The sequence below is a fragment of the Sylvia atricapilla genome, chromosome 8 (genome assembly GCF_009819655.1).
Source record: "Sylvia atricapilla isolate bSylAtr1 chromosome 8, bSylAtr1.pri, whole genome shotgun sequence".
Classification (NCBI taxonomy): domain Eukaryota; kingdom Metazoa; phylum Chordata; class Aves; order Passeriformes; family Sylviidae; genus Sylvia; species Sylvia atricapilla.
Genome location: NC_089147.1, coordinates 14,820,274 through 14,839,463, shown reverse-complemented (window position 1 = coordinate 14,839,463; position 19,190 = coordinate 14,820,274). Strand labels below are relative to the sequence as shown.

General features: G+C 37.9%; 1 protein-coding gene across 1 annotated transcript in view; it reads right to left on the bottom strand.

Annotated features, from left to right (window-relative positions):
- LOC136364139 (adhesion G protein-coupled receptor A3-like) overlaps positions 1–18,462 on the bottom strand; it is a 257,612-nt gene extending 239,150 nt beyond the window's left edge. Inside the window, exon 1 of the mRNA XM_066323790.1 lies at positions 18,165–18,462. Within this exon, the coding sequence (XP_066179887.1) occupies positions 18,165–18,385 (221 nt within the window). The 5' untranslated portion in view covers positions 18,386–18,462. The remainder of the gene's footprint in view (positions 1–18,164) is intronic.
- Between the last annotated feature and the right edge of the window lie 728 nt (positions 18,463–19,190).

Sequence of the window (19,190 nt, the reverse complement as noted above, 5' to 3'; positions counted from 1 at the left end):
GCTCCCTCTAATTTTTCTCTTTTTCCCATCATCTCAAAAATAATAATACTGCAACCTAAGTTCATACTTTTCAAATGACAGAATTCAGAGACATATTTGTCTAGAGGACCAACAGTCTGACACCTTTGTTTTGTGAGGATTTTTAACTGTTCCTAAATATTGAATGTCATTTATGAACACCATCAACATGTATCTTAACAGAAGCAAAAATGACAGAGTTGGCTATCAAAGTACAACATGTATCATTTGTATTAGAAATAAAATTTTCACTTGCTCTCAACTACACTTTCTGAACAACAAATACTACAGATAAAATTATAAATTTAGTTTTAGATAAGACTACAGATTTTGGTTAAAGCTAAAATTAAGCCAATGTGCACATTGTGTAGAATACTCAAACCAGAAAGCAAATACTGTAATATTGCATTTCTATCACAGACCATGCATTCCTGATGGTAAACTTAAAAATTGTATTTTGAGGATCTTTAAAAATAGCAAAGCAAGGAACATTCTTTTATAAAATGGATCTTGACTTAGAATGCTAAACCAATTACAAAGAGCTAATTTCTCAGTATAGAAAATGGGAATTTCTCTCTCACAAACATGATTAAAATGAATCAAGTACCGTGCTATCATCTTGCACAAAAGGAACTATTGATGCATTTCTGTCAGACTGGCATGAGCAAGTTTCCCCATTCTATATTCATTAAAGATCTTAGTCACCTTGAAAGAATACAGAACTTGTTCTGCATTCTCTGTTCTTGACAAAAATCCCAGAAACTGCAACTATCACTCTCACCAGGCTCATAATGTAAGTGCTTAAATATACAATTGATGTGTCCTGGGAAGAATTAAATTCAGAAAAAGCTTGTTTTAAGTCATTCAATATCCTCTTATTTTATTAGAAATCCCCAAAGTACAACTTTTGCTACTCATGTGCCAGCTCTTATTGTCAGTTTGTATTTTCTCAGCTTGGCTATTGTCAAGATTTATTGACAATAACATTTGGACACATACTCCATCAAAATGCTGTATAAATACATACTGTATTAAGTAAGTCTTGCAATCTTTGATCATACATGCTGTACCATAAGAGCTTTCCATGCAGACCTCATTAATGGTGCCATTAAACTCATGTGACTTTAAAAAGTTTTTCCTGTGAAAATGGTACCTGTTTGCAGAAATGGCTGGCAGCAATAATTTTTTACCAACACCAGAGATCAAGATAGCATCTGTAGAGACTACGCGTGAAGTGAAGGGCTCTGAATAGTGGAACAGCAGCATCCTTTAATGCCTGCAGCATGGATGCCATAAAAACATTTCAAGATTCTGCTACCGAATTCTGGCAAAGGACTTTGTTCTTGAATACTTTTATAATGGTTTGCACATTGTCTTAGAAAGCCAGTTTTAAGTTACAGAGGAGAAAAAAAGCTTGCTGGCTTCAGGTGTTATAAATGTTTGGGGGGGCGGTATTTTTTTCATTTTTAAACATATCCTTTCCCCCCAGCATATCCATCGTATCTCAATTTAATTCCAAATTATTAATGGCTGTATTACACAGCAGGAAACTGAAATATAGCTGCATCATGAAATCCCCTCCCTATATTTTTACTTTACAAATTGAAACAGCAGTAATTTAATTGTCTAGAAAGTATTTGCAATTTAAAAACTGCCAGCATTAAGATTTCTCCTTTCCTCTAATACCTTGGATTACTTCTGTGGCATTAGAATTTTGGTATAATATAATGTATATACTCACATCTGTTACACAGGAGAACATCCATCAATAATAAAAAAATAATCCTAGATTACTTAAGAATTTACTAGAATTTACCAGTGAATCTTCAGGGTGATTTATCTGTTCTTTTAAACAGCGGTCATTTTGTGGTCAATTAGTAAAATACACTAATTTTGCACACACATGATGTAACTGTAGATTCTCCAACTAGCAGTAAGCTTGATTCAAAGTGATATAAAAAAACAGACATCTAATTTGTTCAGCCTGTGTTTATAAATTATAACATACTAGTTTCATTGTTGCATAAATTATTTTTAAAAGTACTAAGAAAGTCTAAGAGGAAATCTTTTTAATATGGCTAAAAGGTCACATTTCCTAGTACAGGAAAGAAACAGTGCCAAATTACAGAAATAACTTTTTTTTTTTTTAATTTAAAATACAAGGTACAGAAGAAGCCCTTCAAAACAGTAGCTACTGAAACATTAAACTTAACGAGTAACTTAAAGATCAAAGGATGGTAACATTCAAATCACAAAGTTCTTCATGACTTTCATCACTGCAATAAAGCTGCTATACACTAAGTTAGAGCTATGCTGGGTTTTAGTAGCATCCCCTTTACCAACACCCACCACTCAATAAAAAAAACTAATGGCAGCAACAGACAGGGAAAGCAGGAATACAGTTCATTACAGAAGAATGTAGACACAGTGATTATCTTTAAACTGCAACTCCATATGCTAATATCTTTCTTGTGGTATGTCTTAGGTAAAGTGGCAAGGATTAAATTTGACGGAGAAACTGAATTAGTTGTGCACCATCAAACAATAAACAAACACCATTAAAATCAATTTGGTTTGACATCTCAAGGGTTAAATTAGAGCCAGAGTATTTGGCAGAATTCAAAGCAGAGCTATTCACAGATGAAGTACACCTGGTGAACACGTTCACCAGTGTCAAGCCAAAAGACACTTGGAAACCATCCAGTGTTGAGTACGTCCAAACACACAGTGTACTACTGTGCAGTCAACAACACTATTTTGATACTAGCAGGATTCTACTTCTGTATTAAAAACAATGAGTCACATGTTTACAAGTACTATACTATCCTGGCAGCTTCTACCATACAGAAAGAAACATTACATAGATTGTCTAGGTATTTCTATGTTCATACCCCAAACCACTGAAATCACGGGTTTGGTAGTATTCATGTCAGTACATGTGAATGCATACTAAAAGTAGCTTTTCACCAGGTCATTTATTTCAACGCCCAGAAGAGACAATGTGATCACAAAGCTAAGAACCTCTCCCAGTAATAAACATGGCAATCCACTAACTTGTTGAAGTTTTACAATATTCAGTCTTAATTTAAGAAGGTAAAAGGTTTCCATTACAGTTCCTATGTCTTCTGAAGGTTAATTACTCTCACTTAGATTTTCATTGGCATTCTTATTCTGAATTCATTTGGTTCGAGTTCTCAACAGCTGTATCTTATTACTTCCCAAATTAAAATATCTTCAACATCAGACATCTTTTTTTTCTGGGACATGATCAAATAACCTCCTAATCTCAAACAAGTATAACAGATTTATGAGAAGACATTCAAGGATACATCACAGATTTTGTAGTTCTCAAATCATGCCTGAAACTAAACTGTAACACCTTTTTCTGGTCATCTTTATCTCAGTAGCAGCAAACATAAGTAACACTCCTTAATTCTGCTTTGTATTCTTCATTTTTGGATCCAAGATGATATTATCACTGCACTTTTAGTAATATCACTCCAGGAACAGATGTTTAACTGATTATGCACCATTATAATCAACTGCTTTTCAGTGACACAATTTTGGAACTCTTTTCTGGAACATGCAAGTGCAAACTATTTTCTTTATTCTGGATGTATGACAACAGTCTTGGCCATGTAAAAATGAATGCTGATCTATTGAGTCCAGCTCGCCAAGCGATCCGTGTTACTCTGCCCCTGGCTGTAATCATTTCACCTGACTGTCTTCTGAGAACTTTGTGTGTTCCATCTGGATCATGCCTAAATACAGCAACAAGCCATCAGGAGGAGGTCAGACAGGAATCCTTGTAACTCTGTCCTGTCTCCAACAGGAGAAGATACGGTCAAGAGAAGATATGTGAATACAAAACTGCAGTAAGAAGTTCTGCAGCTAACCTACTTTTAATTTCTTATGAAATGTCAATAATTTATTGCCTCCTCAGTCCTATAATATGGAAAACAGTGAACAATGTTCTCTGTTTACTTTTAACACACTTTAGAGGTTTTCAGGATAAAAGCCCCTCAGCTATTCATCATTCCTCACACACAAGATTTCTCACAACTCTGCATATTTCTGTACCTTTCCGTGTCCTGTTATGCCCTTTTGACATGGAAGAATCAGAGCTGTGTCAGAATCAGTGTCCAAGGAGCAGGTGCACCACTGTGGGCTTACACAGCAGGAACAAGATGTTTTATACTGTCATGCATGTTGACTACTCTGAGTTTTCCTTTTCATACAGTGTATCCTGACTCCAGAACATCACTCCAGCAGATGAACAAGTGCCTTGTTCACAGCCAATCAATGTGTAAGCAAAGTTAAAATGTTCCAAACACCCATTTTCACTTAGCATTTATCAATGCTGAATTTAATTTGGATTTTATAGGACTTTTTCCTGATCGCTTAAATTTACAGAAAATCATAGAAAAGCAGAGGAGGAAAAGACTTGGACAGTTAATGGATTATCCATAAGTTCAAGACATCAACTAACATTCTCATCCTCATTCTTTTAAACCCTAGCAAACTAACCTTAACTATTACTTGTTCAGTGATCTTCATGTCTTTTTCGGTAAAGTAACCGCTATTAAATACAACACAAAAACAGACAAAAAATAATACTACTTTAACAGAAGACTTGCAAGCTCAAAGTGAGCACACAATCCCCTATAGTCACACAGGGCTGGGGAACCCATCAAGACCCCACAACATCCTCCAGTGCTGCAGGATAACCTTCAACTCTGATTCACTGTCCACAACAGGCACATTTCTCCAGACCTGTACAAAGACCTTGGCAGAAGAGATCTGTCTCTGATGACTGGGCAGGATGTCCTCTGTGCAGTCTGTAAATCTCCAAACCATGCAGGCAGATGGATACACAGAGGAAAAAAAATCTAAATTTAAAGCATTTTGCCCTGCTGTAAAAAGCACCCAATTGATGGAGTGTATGCATGTGGTAAGTCTGTCCCCAAACATCTCATCTTTCAGGGTTAATTTGGCAGACAATGGGCACCCTGAATGGCAAAACTGGCAAAGGCTTTCCTGCTGAAGGCTCGAGGAGTCTCCACTCCTAAGTTACTGGAAGGTGGCTCCCATAATTTACAAGTTCAAAAACAAAACCAAAACACTCTCTTCCCAAAAAAGCACACCTCAGACAGTCAGCAGTACAGCACAAAATCAGTAAAATGGTGCGGAAAATAAAAAAGTAAAAAATAAAAAATAAAAGCCCAGAGACAGGGATGAATCACAGGTTTTGTGGCCACATGTTCAGAGGATCAGCCTCATGCATGTCCCACAGAAATAATGGGGAGACACTATTCCAAGGAGGGAGCACTACAGAGACTTCTAGACTGGCTAAGAAGTACAGCCCTGTATAAAATCAAATCATCAATGTTTCTACCTTTGTTTTCTCCCAGTCACAAAATTCAGGCTCAAACCCAGAATTTTTCTACTTCCAGTTTCATTCATGTTCTTCCAGTCTCAGATAAAGTGTTGTGGCCCACATGCAGGAAGTAACAAAATCTACTCAACTTCTTTCAGCATATAATAACTATAGAGTACAGTGGAAGACAAAAGTGAGGCGAAACTCAGTGTTATCAATCAGCAGAGTCATGCTGCAGTCTCTCTGAACAAGTACAGTGCCACCCTCAATAACCAATGAAACTTATTTTTAACAGCTGAAAAATGAAATTTAAAAGGACCAATGACCAGCACTCTGTAACTTCTGAAGCTATTTACCTCCTCCAAAACCTTTTTTCACTGGCGTGCTGTTACTGCAATTTTGCAGGTTCTTTTCCTGGTCAGATCATCTCCCTCTCTGCTTTCTGCAGTGCCAACAACTAAACAAAGCACAAAAATACTGGCCTCAACACACAAGGAAAATTGAAGATGCTCTTATTGTTCAGGAATACAGAGGGAAACAGGAAAATCTATCAATCTGACACAACAAAACTAGGCCAACCAATGAGAAAGCTGACTTTGAACTTTTATTCATTTTTCAATAATCCAAAATGTTAAAAACAGGAATAGAGCTTCTTTTATTTTTCCTAGAAAACAAAAGCATTTTCCCATGGATTGAGTTTAATATAGTGATTTTGTTATAAGAAGTTTTATCGCGGTTCTCTCTTCAGTGTTGAAAACAGAAGAAAGCATACTATTAGTAGAAATAATTAATTCCTGACATTTCATTAGCCCCTTACCTTTCAGCTTACTGAGAGTGACTAACAGATAATAACAGAAAAGCAAAGAGATACAGAATCCCTTACTGAAGACCAAACCTGGTCCATTCTCCCAAGTGTGAGAACCACATCAGCTCTGACTGAAACAAACTGGAATGCAGAAATAAACAAAATCAGGATGGTTCCTTGCCAGCAGGAAGTTGAGCTGTGGTACTTCTTGCCATGGGATGCTCCAAGTGCAGGGAATTGTCATGGGATCTGCAGTGGGGCTGGATCAGGCTGTGGAAAACCAATTCATTTTGGTAAATCAAATGCACAGGAACTACAACTCTCAGCTGCAATGCTGACTAGAAGATCCTTGTGGAAAATGTTACTCTACTGTAGGCACCTGCTTTAAAAACCTTTTTGTCTGGAGACAAGATACTGGGATATTCCATGGCTCTTTGGCTTGGTCCAGGACAGCCCCATGTACATTAATGGTCCAGACTGCAGAAAATGAAAAGCTGTGTAACCATAAACATTTTGAAAGTCCATTTATCATATCCTCATTCATTCCAGAACAGTATTATTAACTGACAATTCACACAGAAGAGCAAAGCATCAAGTAAAAACAGCCAGGAAACCCAGCTGCCACAGCTCTTCCCACTAAAGCTTCTTCCAAAGCTTTATTACCTAGTCCAATTTCAAAAAGGAAACACCAGCCAACCAAAAAGACTAATAGACTAACTAATCATATGGAAGGACTGGCTCAACATGTAATTCAGTACTACCATCTTGACAGATACTTTCAGAGAAAAAAACCAAACCAACTTGACTTAAGTGCTATTAAATAAATGATTACTTGAGGGATTTTATTTGTTTAAAACAATCACTCTGCTTCAGCTAAAGAAGTACTTTGGAAAGCTAGCATTAAAAAATTATTTGCTCTAATCTTTTCCAAACTAAAGCTTGGCATCTAATCCCTCTTCATTACCAAATAGCTTGGTAACCAAGTATTCCATTTGTAAAGTAGTCGCAATAACAACACCACAATAGTTGACCTGAGTTCTTCAAAGGTAAGTACAGAAAACAAAAATTCAAACAGCATTTAATTACACAAAGAGTCAGGCAAAAAACTCCCTTAGTCTTATTAAAAATATATGAAAATATATGGAGGGTACTTTCATATGAAGTAATTTCACCCAATTAGCAATACTGCTATATTATTTATTTAAAAAAGAGATGTTGTCCTAGTCAGCAAGTTACTGTTCAACTGTGTAAAGTTGTTATGAAGGTCATTTCATACATCAATTCACTAATGGACTTGTTATTAAATATAGGCACAAATTAATTAATTAGAATTGTTTCTAAAATAATAGTTTATTAGAAAAAAATTACAATGATAATCAATAATCATGAAGTACTTTACAGCAGTAATTTCATTTACTCTAAATGCAGAATATTATAATTTATTACATTTATTTAGCTCAGGGTTATTTTTTTGCTTCATCAATCTGTATTGCTGAGTCTTTATATTGTTATTTATAGCTTTTAATTGTGCAGAAAGGGGAGAGAATTATGAATACTACAACAATAAATGATCATTAATATTTATTTTCCCCCATATTTTAAGTCTTAGGAATTTCCTTTTTCATCCTTTTATTACAGAAGGGAAAGACAAAGAAAAGTGTTAGAAAATTTACATTCTCTTTTTCTGCAAATCTCATTCTTTTAAATAGAAAAAGAAACAATGACATCAGAATCAGAAAATCTGCTAGAGCTCCATAAAGACTAGCAAGTATGCCAGTATATGCCAGAAATGTCTAGTATATGCCAGGTAACTCTGAATTTACCAAGAACAACAGTTGGCATTCATTTTGTACACACAAAGTCATAAAAATAAATACCAAACATCTACAATTGACATCAAGCCACTTTCTGATGTTCGTATCTCAAAAGTTGTCCTCTTCTGCTCCTTCCTCTCAATACTTGGAGTCCACAGAAAACAGGTCCTCAAACTGTAAAACCTTTATGTGACCCTACCAGCACTGGTGCTTAAGAAAGGAAAAGAAAGCAAAGGAACGCATGATTCACAGAAAAAGAACTCATAAAACTGATGTCTTACTGCTCTCACCGGACAGACTTAATATTCTTACCAGTCTCCCAACATTAAAGGAAAGAATTATTGAACCTCCCTCCACAAGACCCTTACATGCAGCCCAGGCAAAGAGCAGATTAACTTTCCAGGAGCCTATGGTTTACCAAACACAGAGGGATAAAGAAACAAACCACAGATATTATTCTCACACACACCAGGATTTTAACAGCTACCTGAATATCTGGTGTTGTAACTCCCACAGCTTGACTCTGTTTTCAAAGCACCATGTAATCCAAATTCCTTTAAAAGTTGTAATATCATACTTTGGAGAGTTACTTGAAGCATAATGTGACAAATTTTGCTGTTCTCCCTTTACCACCTTGCTATAGGTGAGATTCTTGCTATAGGTGAGATGAGATGTCACTGCATCCAGGACTCCAGTAAAACAAAACTCTAATGATGAAAATGTTGGTACAACGGAATAGATAAATTTCTAATTAAAAAGCTTTATAATGATGACATCAATTACTGAGAGATTAACACATTGTTTTCTTCCAGTTGGGAGCAGGTTTCCATTTATGCATTTTGACTGCTTCCTTTCCTGCATCCCCTGTTAGTATGGATAGAAAAATGTGTCTTTTCCAAAATTAGCACATATTTGTCAATTGTTACCGCAGTTGACAAATAGCCATATGTCCCAGCCATAGCAGAAAACATTTAATTAACCTGATCTAATTTAAGATAAAGATTTATGATAATTTTGTGAATAACACTAGCTGTGTCACAGAAGAAATGGATACAGCCCCTTAAGCTTAGATTTGCTATTGTAAACTTTATTTTTACAGCTCAAGAACTGCATGGAGAGTAACAGCAAACATTAAGATTTCATCTTTATCACTATAATTATTTGCATTACATACATTTCACAGTTTTTCGTGGGCAATTGCAATACCGTTTTAATCTTGCCACAAAGGTATAGAGAAAACTGGAAATTAGACTTTTCCCCTCTAAACAATATGTAATGCTGAGGATGGAAAACAACTTTGATCATTATGGCTGTTCCCTCTGATCCTCAGTGGCATGTCTATGCTTGACACAACCCCATTCAGACCTCTCTACTCCACTAGCCTCAGTTTTAATGATAAGCTCTAAGGAGAGAGAGTCAGAGATTCAAAAGATTTTTCTTGTTTCTAAGTTGTGTAATAGGATCAACTCCATCTGCCTGGCCCCAATTCCAGGCACGGCTGAACTCCAGGACTTAATTCAGATCTCTCTAAGGACCCATGTCCTCACTTATTTCAGTTCCACTCAGCAAGTTCAGAAGAGAAGGGTAAAATGAGTCAAGGATCAAAGGTGATGAGGGAAGATGTAATAGAGGGTTTCAGAAAAGCAAAAGAAACTGGGAAGTCATGCAAGACTAAAGAAGTGTTGGAGACTGTGAGCTGAAAGCAGAACCTGCAGCACACAGCAGTGAAAGTGCAGAGGCTGGCACAGAAGTGGAGCACAGCAGAGGACCAGGAACAGAGCTGGTGAGGACAGAGATGGGCTCTTTACTTCTTTAGAAATGCACTGGCAGTCTGCAATTCATATCATCAGCAAACAAAAACAAGATGCAGATGAGAAGAAAAAACAGAAGTATCAACAATAATAGGAGTTAAAAAGGAAATCGTAGAATTGAAAGATTCTGGGAATGCGACAGATGGGACAAAGTAAAGAGGATGGTCCATGGAAGACAAAGAACTAAGCATTTTTCTTAGTAGTGCAAAATTGCCCCTATAGAACACATGTTAATGTATAAAAATTCATGAGTTAGGAGTTCACAGGAGTTGGGAGTGCTGGCAAATTTTATCCCTCAAAATTGATAATACTTCTGTTTTGCCTCTTCCCCTCTCTTAAATGCTTGGAGGTTTCCTGATGCACCAGATTGTGCCAGCACATTCCATTAGAGAAAACTTTCCTAACATTTCAGTATACTTCCTGTGAAAATTTTATCAAACCTAATCTGGTAATAAAGTTGCTCACAAACAGATTATGATCTCCCTCCATCCCTCCTCTCTCAAAGAAACTGGTACAACGCACATTAATTTCTAATGCAAATATAAAAATAAATGTTGCCAAGGAACTACAAATATACAATAATTCACTTTTCCCATTATGTTTTTCCAGGATTGATTTTGTTATTACTAGTTTTAACCTTCTTTTCCATTCTATGATGCTGTTTGTTCTTTTCTCAAGTCACAGTACACATAAAACCTTTACCCTTGCAATTAATACTTTTGATTATAAAACATGAGTTCTCTGGGACAGGCAATCTCCTAATACAAAGAGAAAGGTTTTATGAAGGGACATCATCTTGATTGCTATTAATTCTTCAATAAACAAGGAGAATCATAAATGTTCATAATTTAGAGACTTTGACTTACCAGGTTACTTGAAAGCCATAACGATACCTTAATAACACAGAAAATCCATTAACCCTCATTGTGTGTTGTACCAAGCCTACAGTAAAAATGCTGAAAACACAGCCCAGTGTCCTTCCATTCTCATGAGTTTTGATTAATAGCCACTCAGCAAAGGCAAGTTTAAAATACAAGTTGAAAAGAATTTGCATACTTATGCGCACGTATCAGCAAATTCAGATTCCATATGATCTAGGAATCAATCTCAGGTTTATTGCAAAGACTTACAGGTCTGTGAGCAGCAAACACACATAAACCCCTGTGTGCTTGTGTTAGTGGCAGAACTGTTTATGCATTTGACAAACTGCTGTTCAGAAAAGATGATATCCAACTAAGTACTGAAAAGAAACTGTCAACAACTCTGCAAGACTGTAGAGAAACTGCAAAAGAAGAGCTTTCATGACAAAACATACCTTCAGAATAGTCTCAAATCAGTCCCAGGCACGAAAGCACAGTTGAAACTGATTTTAAGAGAAGGGTGAAGAACAGCATGTTGCCACAAGAATAAAAACAAAGCCTTAACTGTGTTCCCTGTATTACATAATTGCTAAAGTAGATGAAAAAATGTTAATATTATATATAATACTATACTACTTTGGTTTTAGCCAAATTATATTTGACAAGTCTAAGACTAGGCAGCAAACTCGTAACTGATAGAAAATAATCACAGCTAAGTACACACCCAACCTTTTCATGGTTTGTATGCTTTTATTGCTTTGAGGGTTTGGATATTCCATTAGAAACATGGAAAAGGAGGAAGTTTAGAATCAATAGGCTATTTTCCCACAAAAATCTAAGTCAAATGGCATAAATAGCAATTCTTGAAAATATGCATCAATATTACTGAGTAGTGAAAACCAAGCTGGCAAAAGCCCTGGCTCTCAGATGTGCATGAACAAAGGGTGTAAGGTGCAGATATGCAAATGTGTGTTTCCTATTGGCTGCTAGAGCAGTGGTTCTGCCTTGGTAAAGGTACACTTTAGTTAAAGCCCTTTAACTTTCAGATTCGTACTGGCTCCATTTTGTAAAACTAAGGTAAAAGACATCAGTGAGGAAAGCAGGGACGGATAATCTGGAACATGGCTGAATCCAATAGTGACAAAATTTGTGAAGACAGAGGGTCTCAAATAGGGAGAAAATTTGCCCATAAACATAGTTTTTCCTTGGCTATATGGGCCCAGAAAGTTTCTGTGTCTGTTTTAACAGCAGAGTAATAAATGGGCTTTTAGCATCACAGGGACTAATGCGATTCTGTTGTTATAAAGCATCTAACATTTAAATAGTTGTGATTTTAAGACACTGAGGATGCAGAAAAAGGGCAACATATTTCAAACTATAAAACTTAAAACCTTTGGAGTTTCCTTTTAATAACACTGTTTGGACCCCTTTTTTTCTGGATCCTCCCCCTTCACTGCTCCCTAACCACTCCACCACTCCCTACTCTTCACCTCACCTCATATTTTATTATACTGTCAAGATATTTAGAAGGGGACAAGGAAAGAAAAAATACACATTGAGAAATGTTCCAGAATGCGTTAAAAAAAAACCCCTATAAAACAAAAAATCATCACATTTTTGAATCTTTTAAGAACAATCCAGTTTAAGGGATGACTGTACTTTGGTCCCATGGGCCAGTAACTCATGCAGCTTCATACAAAGGCAGATTCCATATACATAAATCACCTGGCACCGACTCACTGCAAGAGATGCAAATACATGCACTTCAGAAACTAATTTCTGGTGCACACATCTTTAGATCGATAAAATTAAATAGATTTTTTATTAATATTATGCCAAAATACAAAAAAAAAAAAAAATCATATACTAAATCTCTTCCTGTTTAAGGCAAAAAGGTCAGTAGCCAGACAACCGACAAATTACACCATATCGTAAAACCCCAGCTTCATTTAGGACTTCTCAATAGGTATCAGATCATACAGACATATATGATAAAACTCACTTCTCATATGCATTGCTCTCCTCTGACTATTCTCACAAGCTCATTTTTACCTCTGGAATGAAATTAAGTGAAAAATCACAATCCTGCAAATTTCCTAGTATGCGACAAAAATAGACTTGACTTCTACATTAAATTACCAAATTAATGGACTGTTCAATACTGCGAAATAATTTTATCTGTTTCCAGATATTCTTATCCCATTCTCTTACACAAACTGCTCTCCTCAAAAAAGGTTACACTCAAGGATGTAAAAGCACCAGGCTAATATGTGGCACTGTTTTAACTCATGGCATTTACAGTTTAATAATAACAGAGAAAGAAACTTCAGGATGAGTCATATACCTTTAAAAAATTATCGTCTATGGTAACTATTAAAGTAGCATTTTTTTGTATTTTGAACATTATTTGCTATGAGAGTTCTATTTTCCATAGCAGATTTTTGTCCACACTCCTCCTGGGTTACAGTTTCCAATTATGTCAAAGCATCAGTTTCATCCAAAGAAGTTATCTTGTGGAAGTGGTCAAACTTCTAGTACTTTTCAGGTGCAGGTATATCATTGTCAGAAAAAAAACCCAAAACAAAAGAAATGTTGTGGCCACTCTACATAAATATATATAACATGTATTATCATGGAAGATTAGACTAATATTTGAGGAATATTTGAAGACTTTTCATCACTAGAACCTTTATCTTCTCCACTCTTTGCTCTCCCCAACCATCCGTCCCAGACTTTCCAAGTCTTTGGTGTATTTTATGTAGGCTTCCCAATAAGGAGTTCCTTCCACAAACTGTTTTTTCCTTTTTCTTTATTTAAGAGTTTCAGAGAAAGCATGTATAAATATGTATACACATATAAATAATGGAGCAGGAAACCTGTTTCTTATTCTTTTTTTCCTGCCACTTTGAGTGAACACAGTAAGCTAACCAAGGTGAAAAAGTTTGCTAAAACCTTTATAACAAGAATCACCCTACCTTCTTTAATAATGCCCTTATTTACAAATTAGCAATGCTATGTTATGTCTCAAATCAATAAATAAAAATATATGAGTTTTAAGACACGGAAATAAAACTACTAAATAATTTTTTTTGTTCACTCTTCAACTCTGTTTGCTTTGGCTAGCTTAAATGCTGAACTCTTTGGGACATAAATTTTTTGTGACTTATTTTTAAAACAAGATGCTTATATCAAATTAACTATATTGATATGTCCTCAACTGAATATAGGTATGTAGAAGATGAGACCGGACATGAAAAAACCACAGTAATATAATAAGTCTGAAGAAATCCCAGTGGACATGATTCAAATGAATGTGACACAAAAGTAATTTTGGGACAAAGAAAAGTGGAGCAATGCTGCTTTCAGAAGACTATTTAATGTTTGTGAAGTGCTTTGAAGATGAACACCCTTCATATGTACTATGGCTATGGATCACCATTGGAGTCATGTAGCCTTACTCTGAAATTGAAAATCTGAGGAATTTGAGACATCCTCCAATTCAAAGTCAGAAGAAAAGCTTAGACGTAAAAAGTATGAAGAATCGTATATGATAAAGAATTGATACAAGCCATACACTACCATAAATTTGCTTCATTTCTATTATGACAGTTTAAAATTACACCTTTCAATAGGTGTATCTGTGGGTAAAATTTGTAAAAAATATCAATTGGTATACATCTTAGACGTTCTTTTGAATTGATGGAGGAAAAAAAAAAAGTGATGCTACTATCAGAAACTGATGGCATTTATAACTTCAAAGTATATTCTGCCCAGTGATACCAAGACACATTGAAGTGAGAACATCCAAGATTAAAAGCATAAAGTTTTTAACACCACTTGACATGAAAGAAAAAAATACTTAAGTAACTATCAATATACTGTCCAGTAGAGAACTGAAGCTCCTAATTCCTGAAATTTCAAACTGTAGAAGTAAAAAGCAGCAAAACGACTCCACATAGCCCAAATTTCAGCAACTCAATAAAAAAGCTCACAACTAATTTTTCCATCAACATAAAAGAGACTGAAGATTGCAAATAGTCCTATTCCCCAGAGTTACATTTTAACAACCCAATCACACTGATGGGAAAAAAAAAAAAAAAAAAAAAAAAAAAAAAAAAAAAAAAAAAAAGTAAAATATTGGTTTCATACAAGAATTTCTAAGTATTCACCCACAGACTCTAAAATGAGAAAACTACGTTATTCTGAAGTGATATGACTCTTCCTTGTTGGGCCTACACTTCACTGCCTACTGAGAGTAGACCCCATGAATTAGTGATTCAACAGCTGTATTCTTCATGAAAAAAAAAGTAATTCCCTTTCTCCACCCCTTCTCAAATACAAAGCAAGAGATGCATGCTGCAAATCCATAAGGACTAGAATCCCTTTTAACAAAATACATGCAAATACTTTGTGAAGCTACAGCTAAGCTTTTTCTTTTGAACCACATCAAGCACATGAATCCTGTTTCCAAAGCAGTAAAATGCTAAATAAAGACAGTGAAACAGAGTCCAGAGCAAGGGGGTTTTTGTTTAGTTTGGGTTTTAATATAAAATAAAAAGGAGAGAATAGGTGCTTTATCAGCTTATATTTTAATTTTATTTCTAGTGTGATTGTTTATCATCGGGAGCATTCAGACAGTACTGAATAGCTCTAGTGTTCCTATGATTTCAAAGAAACTCTACAGACTTCCCCACCTCATAAGCTGGAAATAATTGGTCCAAACATGTCAAGAATAAGCATTTCTTCAGTGACTTCACACTAGTTTGTAGTCTCTGTGTGTGATTGTGTCAGAAGTATTTCTAGTAGCAATAGTTCAGTACATATATACCATGGAGCCCAAACCATCAAACTCAGACCAGGCCCACGGTCACTTAGGTGAAAGAACCTAAGCCACCAAACCCAAGCTTCAGTTAAGCTACAAAATTATAACTTTTAAATTTGCTGATAAGTTACATTATTGAGCATGTAAATGAGAAGTTACACATCTACAGCTTTGTCTCCTAATGGCTTAAGAGATAAAGCAGACGCAATTCTCTTCTATCTCCACAGGGCAGTTACCAGAGTTTGGTCCCAATCCCGCCTTCCAAAAGATCACAGCACTAGGGAACCAGGATCTCTATATAATGAATAACCTGCCCCAAAACCCCCAAAATGTTTATTACATTGTTTCATTACAATGCTACTGCATCTGAACGTATATTCTTTTATTCACCTCTGTATTTCTTAATTGTTTAAGCAATCCAAAAGGTTATGGTCCATATGTTAAAGCTCGCTCTCTCTCTCTGAGGGCTCATAAAACTGAATGGAAGCAGACAGTATCTACCAGAATATTCTCATTTGCCTGCATCTCCTATGCAGCTACAAAAACAAATGTAAGAGCGCTAATATTTGAGCTCATTATGATTATTTTCTACAGCTGGCAAACTCCCCAAGTGTAACTTAGTTCATAAAATCCAGTTTCACCTAGAAAATCTTTGACATATTCAATCAAATTGTTACCTGTACATTCCAGCTACTGAAAACTACTAACACAAACTTTAGGTTTTTTTTCCTACAAGATTTAGCCTTAAATTTACTTCTGAGAAAAAAAAACAAACGAAAACAAAACACCAAACACTTCTCAAAAGTGAGAAGAGAGACTGTAAGAGGAAAAGGGATAAATTTATGTGGTGTATGGTATTATACTTGTCCATTTGAAAGACAAAAAAAAAAAAAAAGAAAGAAAAAAAAAGTATCTTTTATATCAGCTAGGGCAAATTAATCAGCTCTCAGGTCAAGAGGTATCTGTGATTAAGTTTTTAAAAAAACAGCACAGTACCTTTCTAATGAGTTTTGAGCAAGTGTCACCTGAAGTGAATGTGCTTAGGGTGATAAGATCAAGTTTGCTACTGGTGCCTTAAATCATATGTATAAGCAAGCAAATCCTCCCACCTACCACTTCAAACACACCACCTCCACTGCTCATCTTTCCTCACTTCTGTTTCCAATTCAATTTCTTTTCACTGCAGTCAATACATACTTCTGTTGATCCCATGGTCAGCTGGATTCATTGACTGGTACTTACCTCAGCAAAAGTTTCTTAAAAACCTAAGTAAGACTCTGCAAATCAACGTTTAAGAGAAAAAAATATTGCAGACATGCTGAGTGTGAAGAGTTTCTACAGCTCTTTAACCAAGAGGAAAAAACAGTTCCTGCCTCCCCAAGACATCAACATTTTATGATTCTGGTGAGTACCATCTCTAACTACATAGCCAGTTACACAAACTATAGAACTAGCAGTGAATTTATCACTGAGGTTAGAACTTAGTTGGTAAGGAATGTAATATTCTAAACCAGCCTATTAAAATTTAGGAGGAAGTGCAATTATTCTATCTTGTATAGAAGCAGAAGTTTCCTAAATAAATAATCAGCATACAGATAATCAGCATCAAGTCACTCAACAGTTATAGCTAAAAATGAACTGGAGCATTCACAGCACATCTGTACATTTACAAGCACAAGCTCTCCAGATGTTATAAATTACTATCTTTACCAGTTGCCTCCTGAAAGTGTTGACTTAAAGAAAATGCACTGAACAGTGGAGATGTTCATAGCAGGAACTGTCAACAGAACTAAATTCAACAGTAAAAGATCTGTTGATATGTGTATGATCTAAAGGGTAAATGTCACAGAGCTGTTACTGCTTGGGCACATTACAGGGACATTAGTTTCGGTTGTACTTGAGGATACAACCACAGAAAGTTCTACTGCCTTACTCACAACACACTATTCAAGTTTAGCTGTATGCAACAGGCAACAAAGTATCATAACCTAATTCCTAGTTTAAAGAAAAAAGAACAAAAACAAACTACAACAACAATGAAACTGAACACCACACCCTTAGTCATTTTAAATTACCAGACAACTCTGAACGATATTGGAGATCTGGGAGTTTCATACGGTTGTACAAAACTCATCCTAAAAAAGGAGACATCAAATTCCAAACTTTATTTAGAGGAGACAAGAGAGAAAGGGAAATCCAGTTAATGACACGGCACACTAGAAGGCAGTTCAGCATCACCGATACCATTCATTTATTGCCCGGACAGTGCGAGCCCGTCCCGCTGCTGGCGGAGAGGTACCCGAGAGCTCCATCAGTTCTGCCACCACTGACATTTCCCAAACCGCCGCCCGCAGCAGCGCGCAATTTACACCAGGGAAAGCCCAGCTCCCCCACTTCAACCCCAACGCCAGCAGGAGTTCCCCAACTGAGCACGAAAAAAAAAAAAAAAAAAAAGATAAGAAGAAGAAGAAAAGAAAAAATAAAACAAACTAGATATTTAAAAAAAAAAAAAAAAAAAAAAATGCCTGGCAGGGAGGCGCACGGAGCGGTCCTGCGGGCTCCGGAGCGGCGGGCGCGGGGTCCCGTCGAGCCGCGCGTCTCCCCCGGGGCACCCCCTGCCCGCGCCAGGTGCGCGCTGCCCCGCGGGCCGTACTCACAGGGACACGGTGCGGTTGGGCAGCACGGCGGGCTGCAAAGTTTCCACCAAGTCTCCGCCGGTGCAGACCACTTTGATGCGCAGGGCCGGGCGGCCGGGCCCCTTGGCGCGCTCGGCGGCGCAGAGGCAGCGGTCCACGATGAGGTCGGGGCAGTTCCTGCTGCCCCCGCAGAGCCCCAGCGCGGCGGCCAGCAGGCAGAGGCGGGGGCACAGCCCGCGCATGCTGAGCCAGCGAGCGGGAGCCGCCGGCTGCCGCGCCGCGCATGGCACGCGTCCGTCCGCGCCGCTCCGCGGGGCCCTCCACGCCTCCCTCCTGCGCCCACCCCGCCCCGCCTCTCTCGCTGCGGCCGGCTCCGCTCCGAGGGACCCCCCCTTCCTCCTCCTCCTTTCTCCGAGGAGCCGCCGCTCCTTTCCTGCCGCAGCCCGAGCGGCCGCGGCGCTGGGCGGACCCCGCGGCGCTCGGCGGGGCCAGCCCCCCTCACCGGGCGCGCCCCCGGGTCCCGCAGCCCGAGCGCCGCTCCCCGCCCCGGTGCCCGGCGGCGCTGCCGGCGCCCTGCGGGGTCCGCGCTCCGGGAGCCCGGACCGATGCGCCAAGGACGCGCCGCCGACCGAAGAGGCGCGGCCGGCCACGGGCACAGGGCAGGAAATCGGGAGCTGGAAACATTGTGTGGGTCGGGAATCGAGTTTTGAAAATAGCCACCTTTGCTAGCGCTCTTGAGAAGCATGTGTGCTCGGTGCAGTTTGCACCTATGGCTGTGGGAAAGGAGCTTCAGGAGACGGGCAAGGGTCAGTGTAGGCAGGTCCAGCCACCGCCACCGGGAAGGGTCCATGCACTTAGCTGACTTCGGACACCTCAGATAATGCTGTGAACGTGACTTAAAGCAAGGTTTGGTCAGTAGTCAAAGACACTTCATCAGGACAACGAGCACGTTTCTTTTCTGCTTGTATTTCTCTGTCACTAATGGCACTCGGTGGCTTTGGAGCACTCTCAGTAGTATTTTGTCATCACTCTCAGTAGTATCTTGTG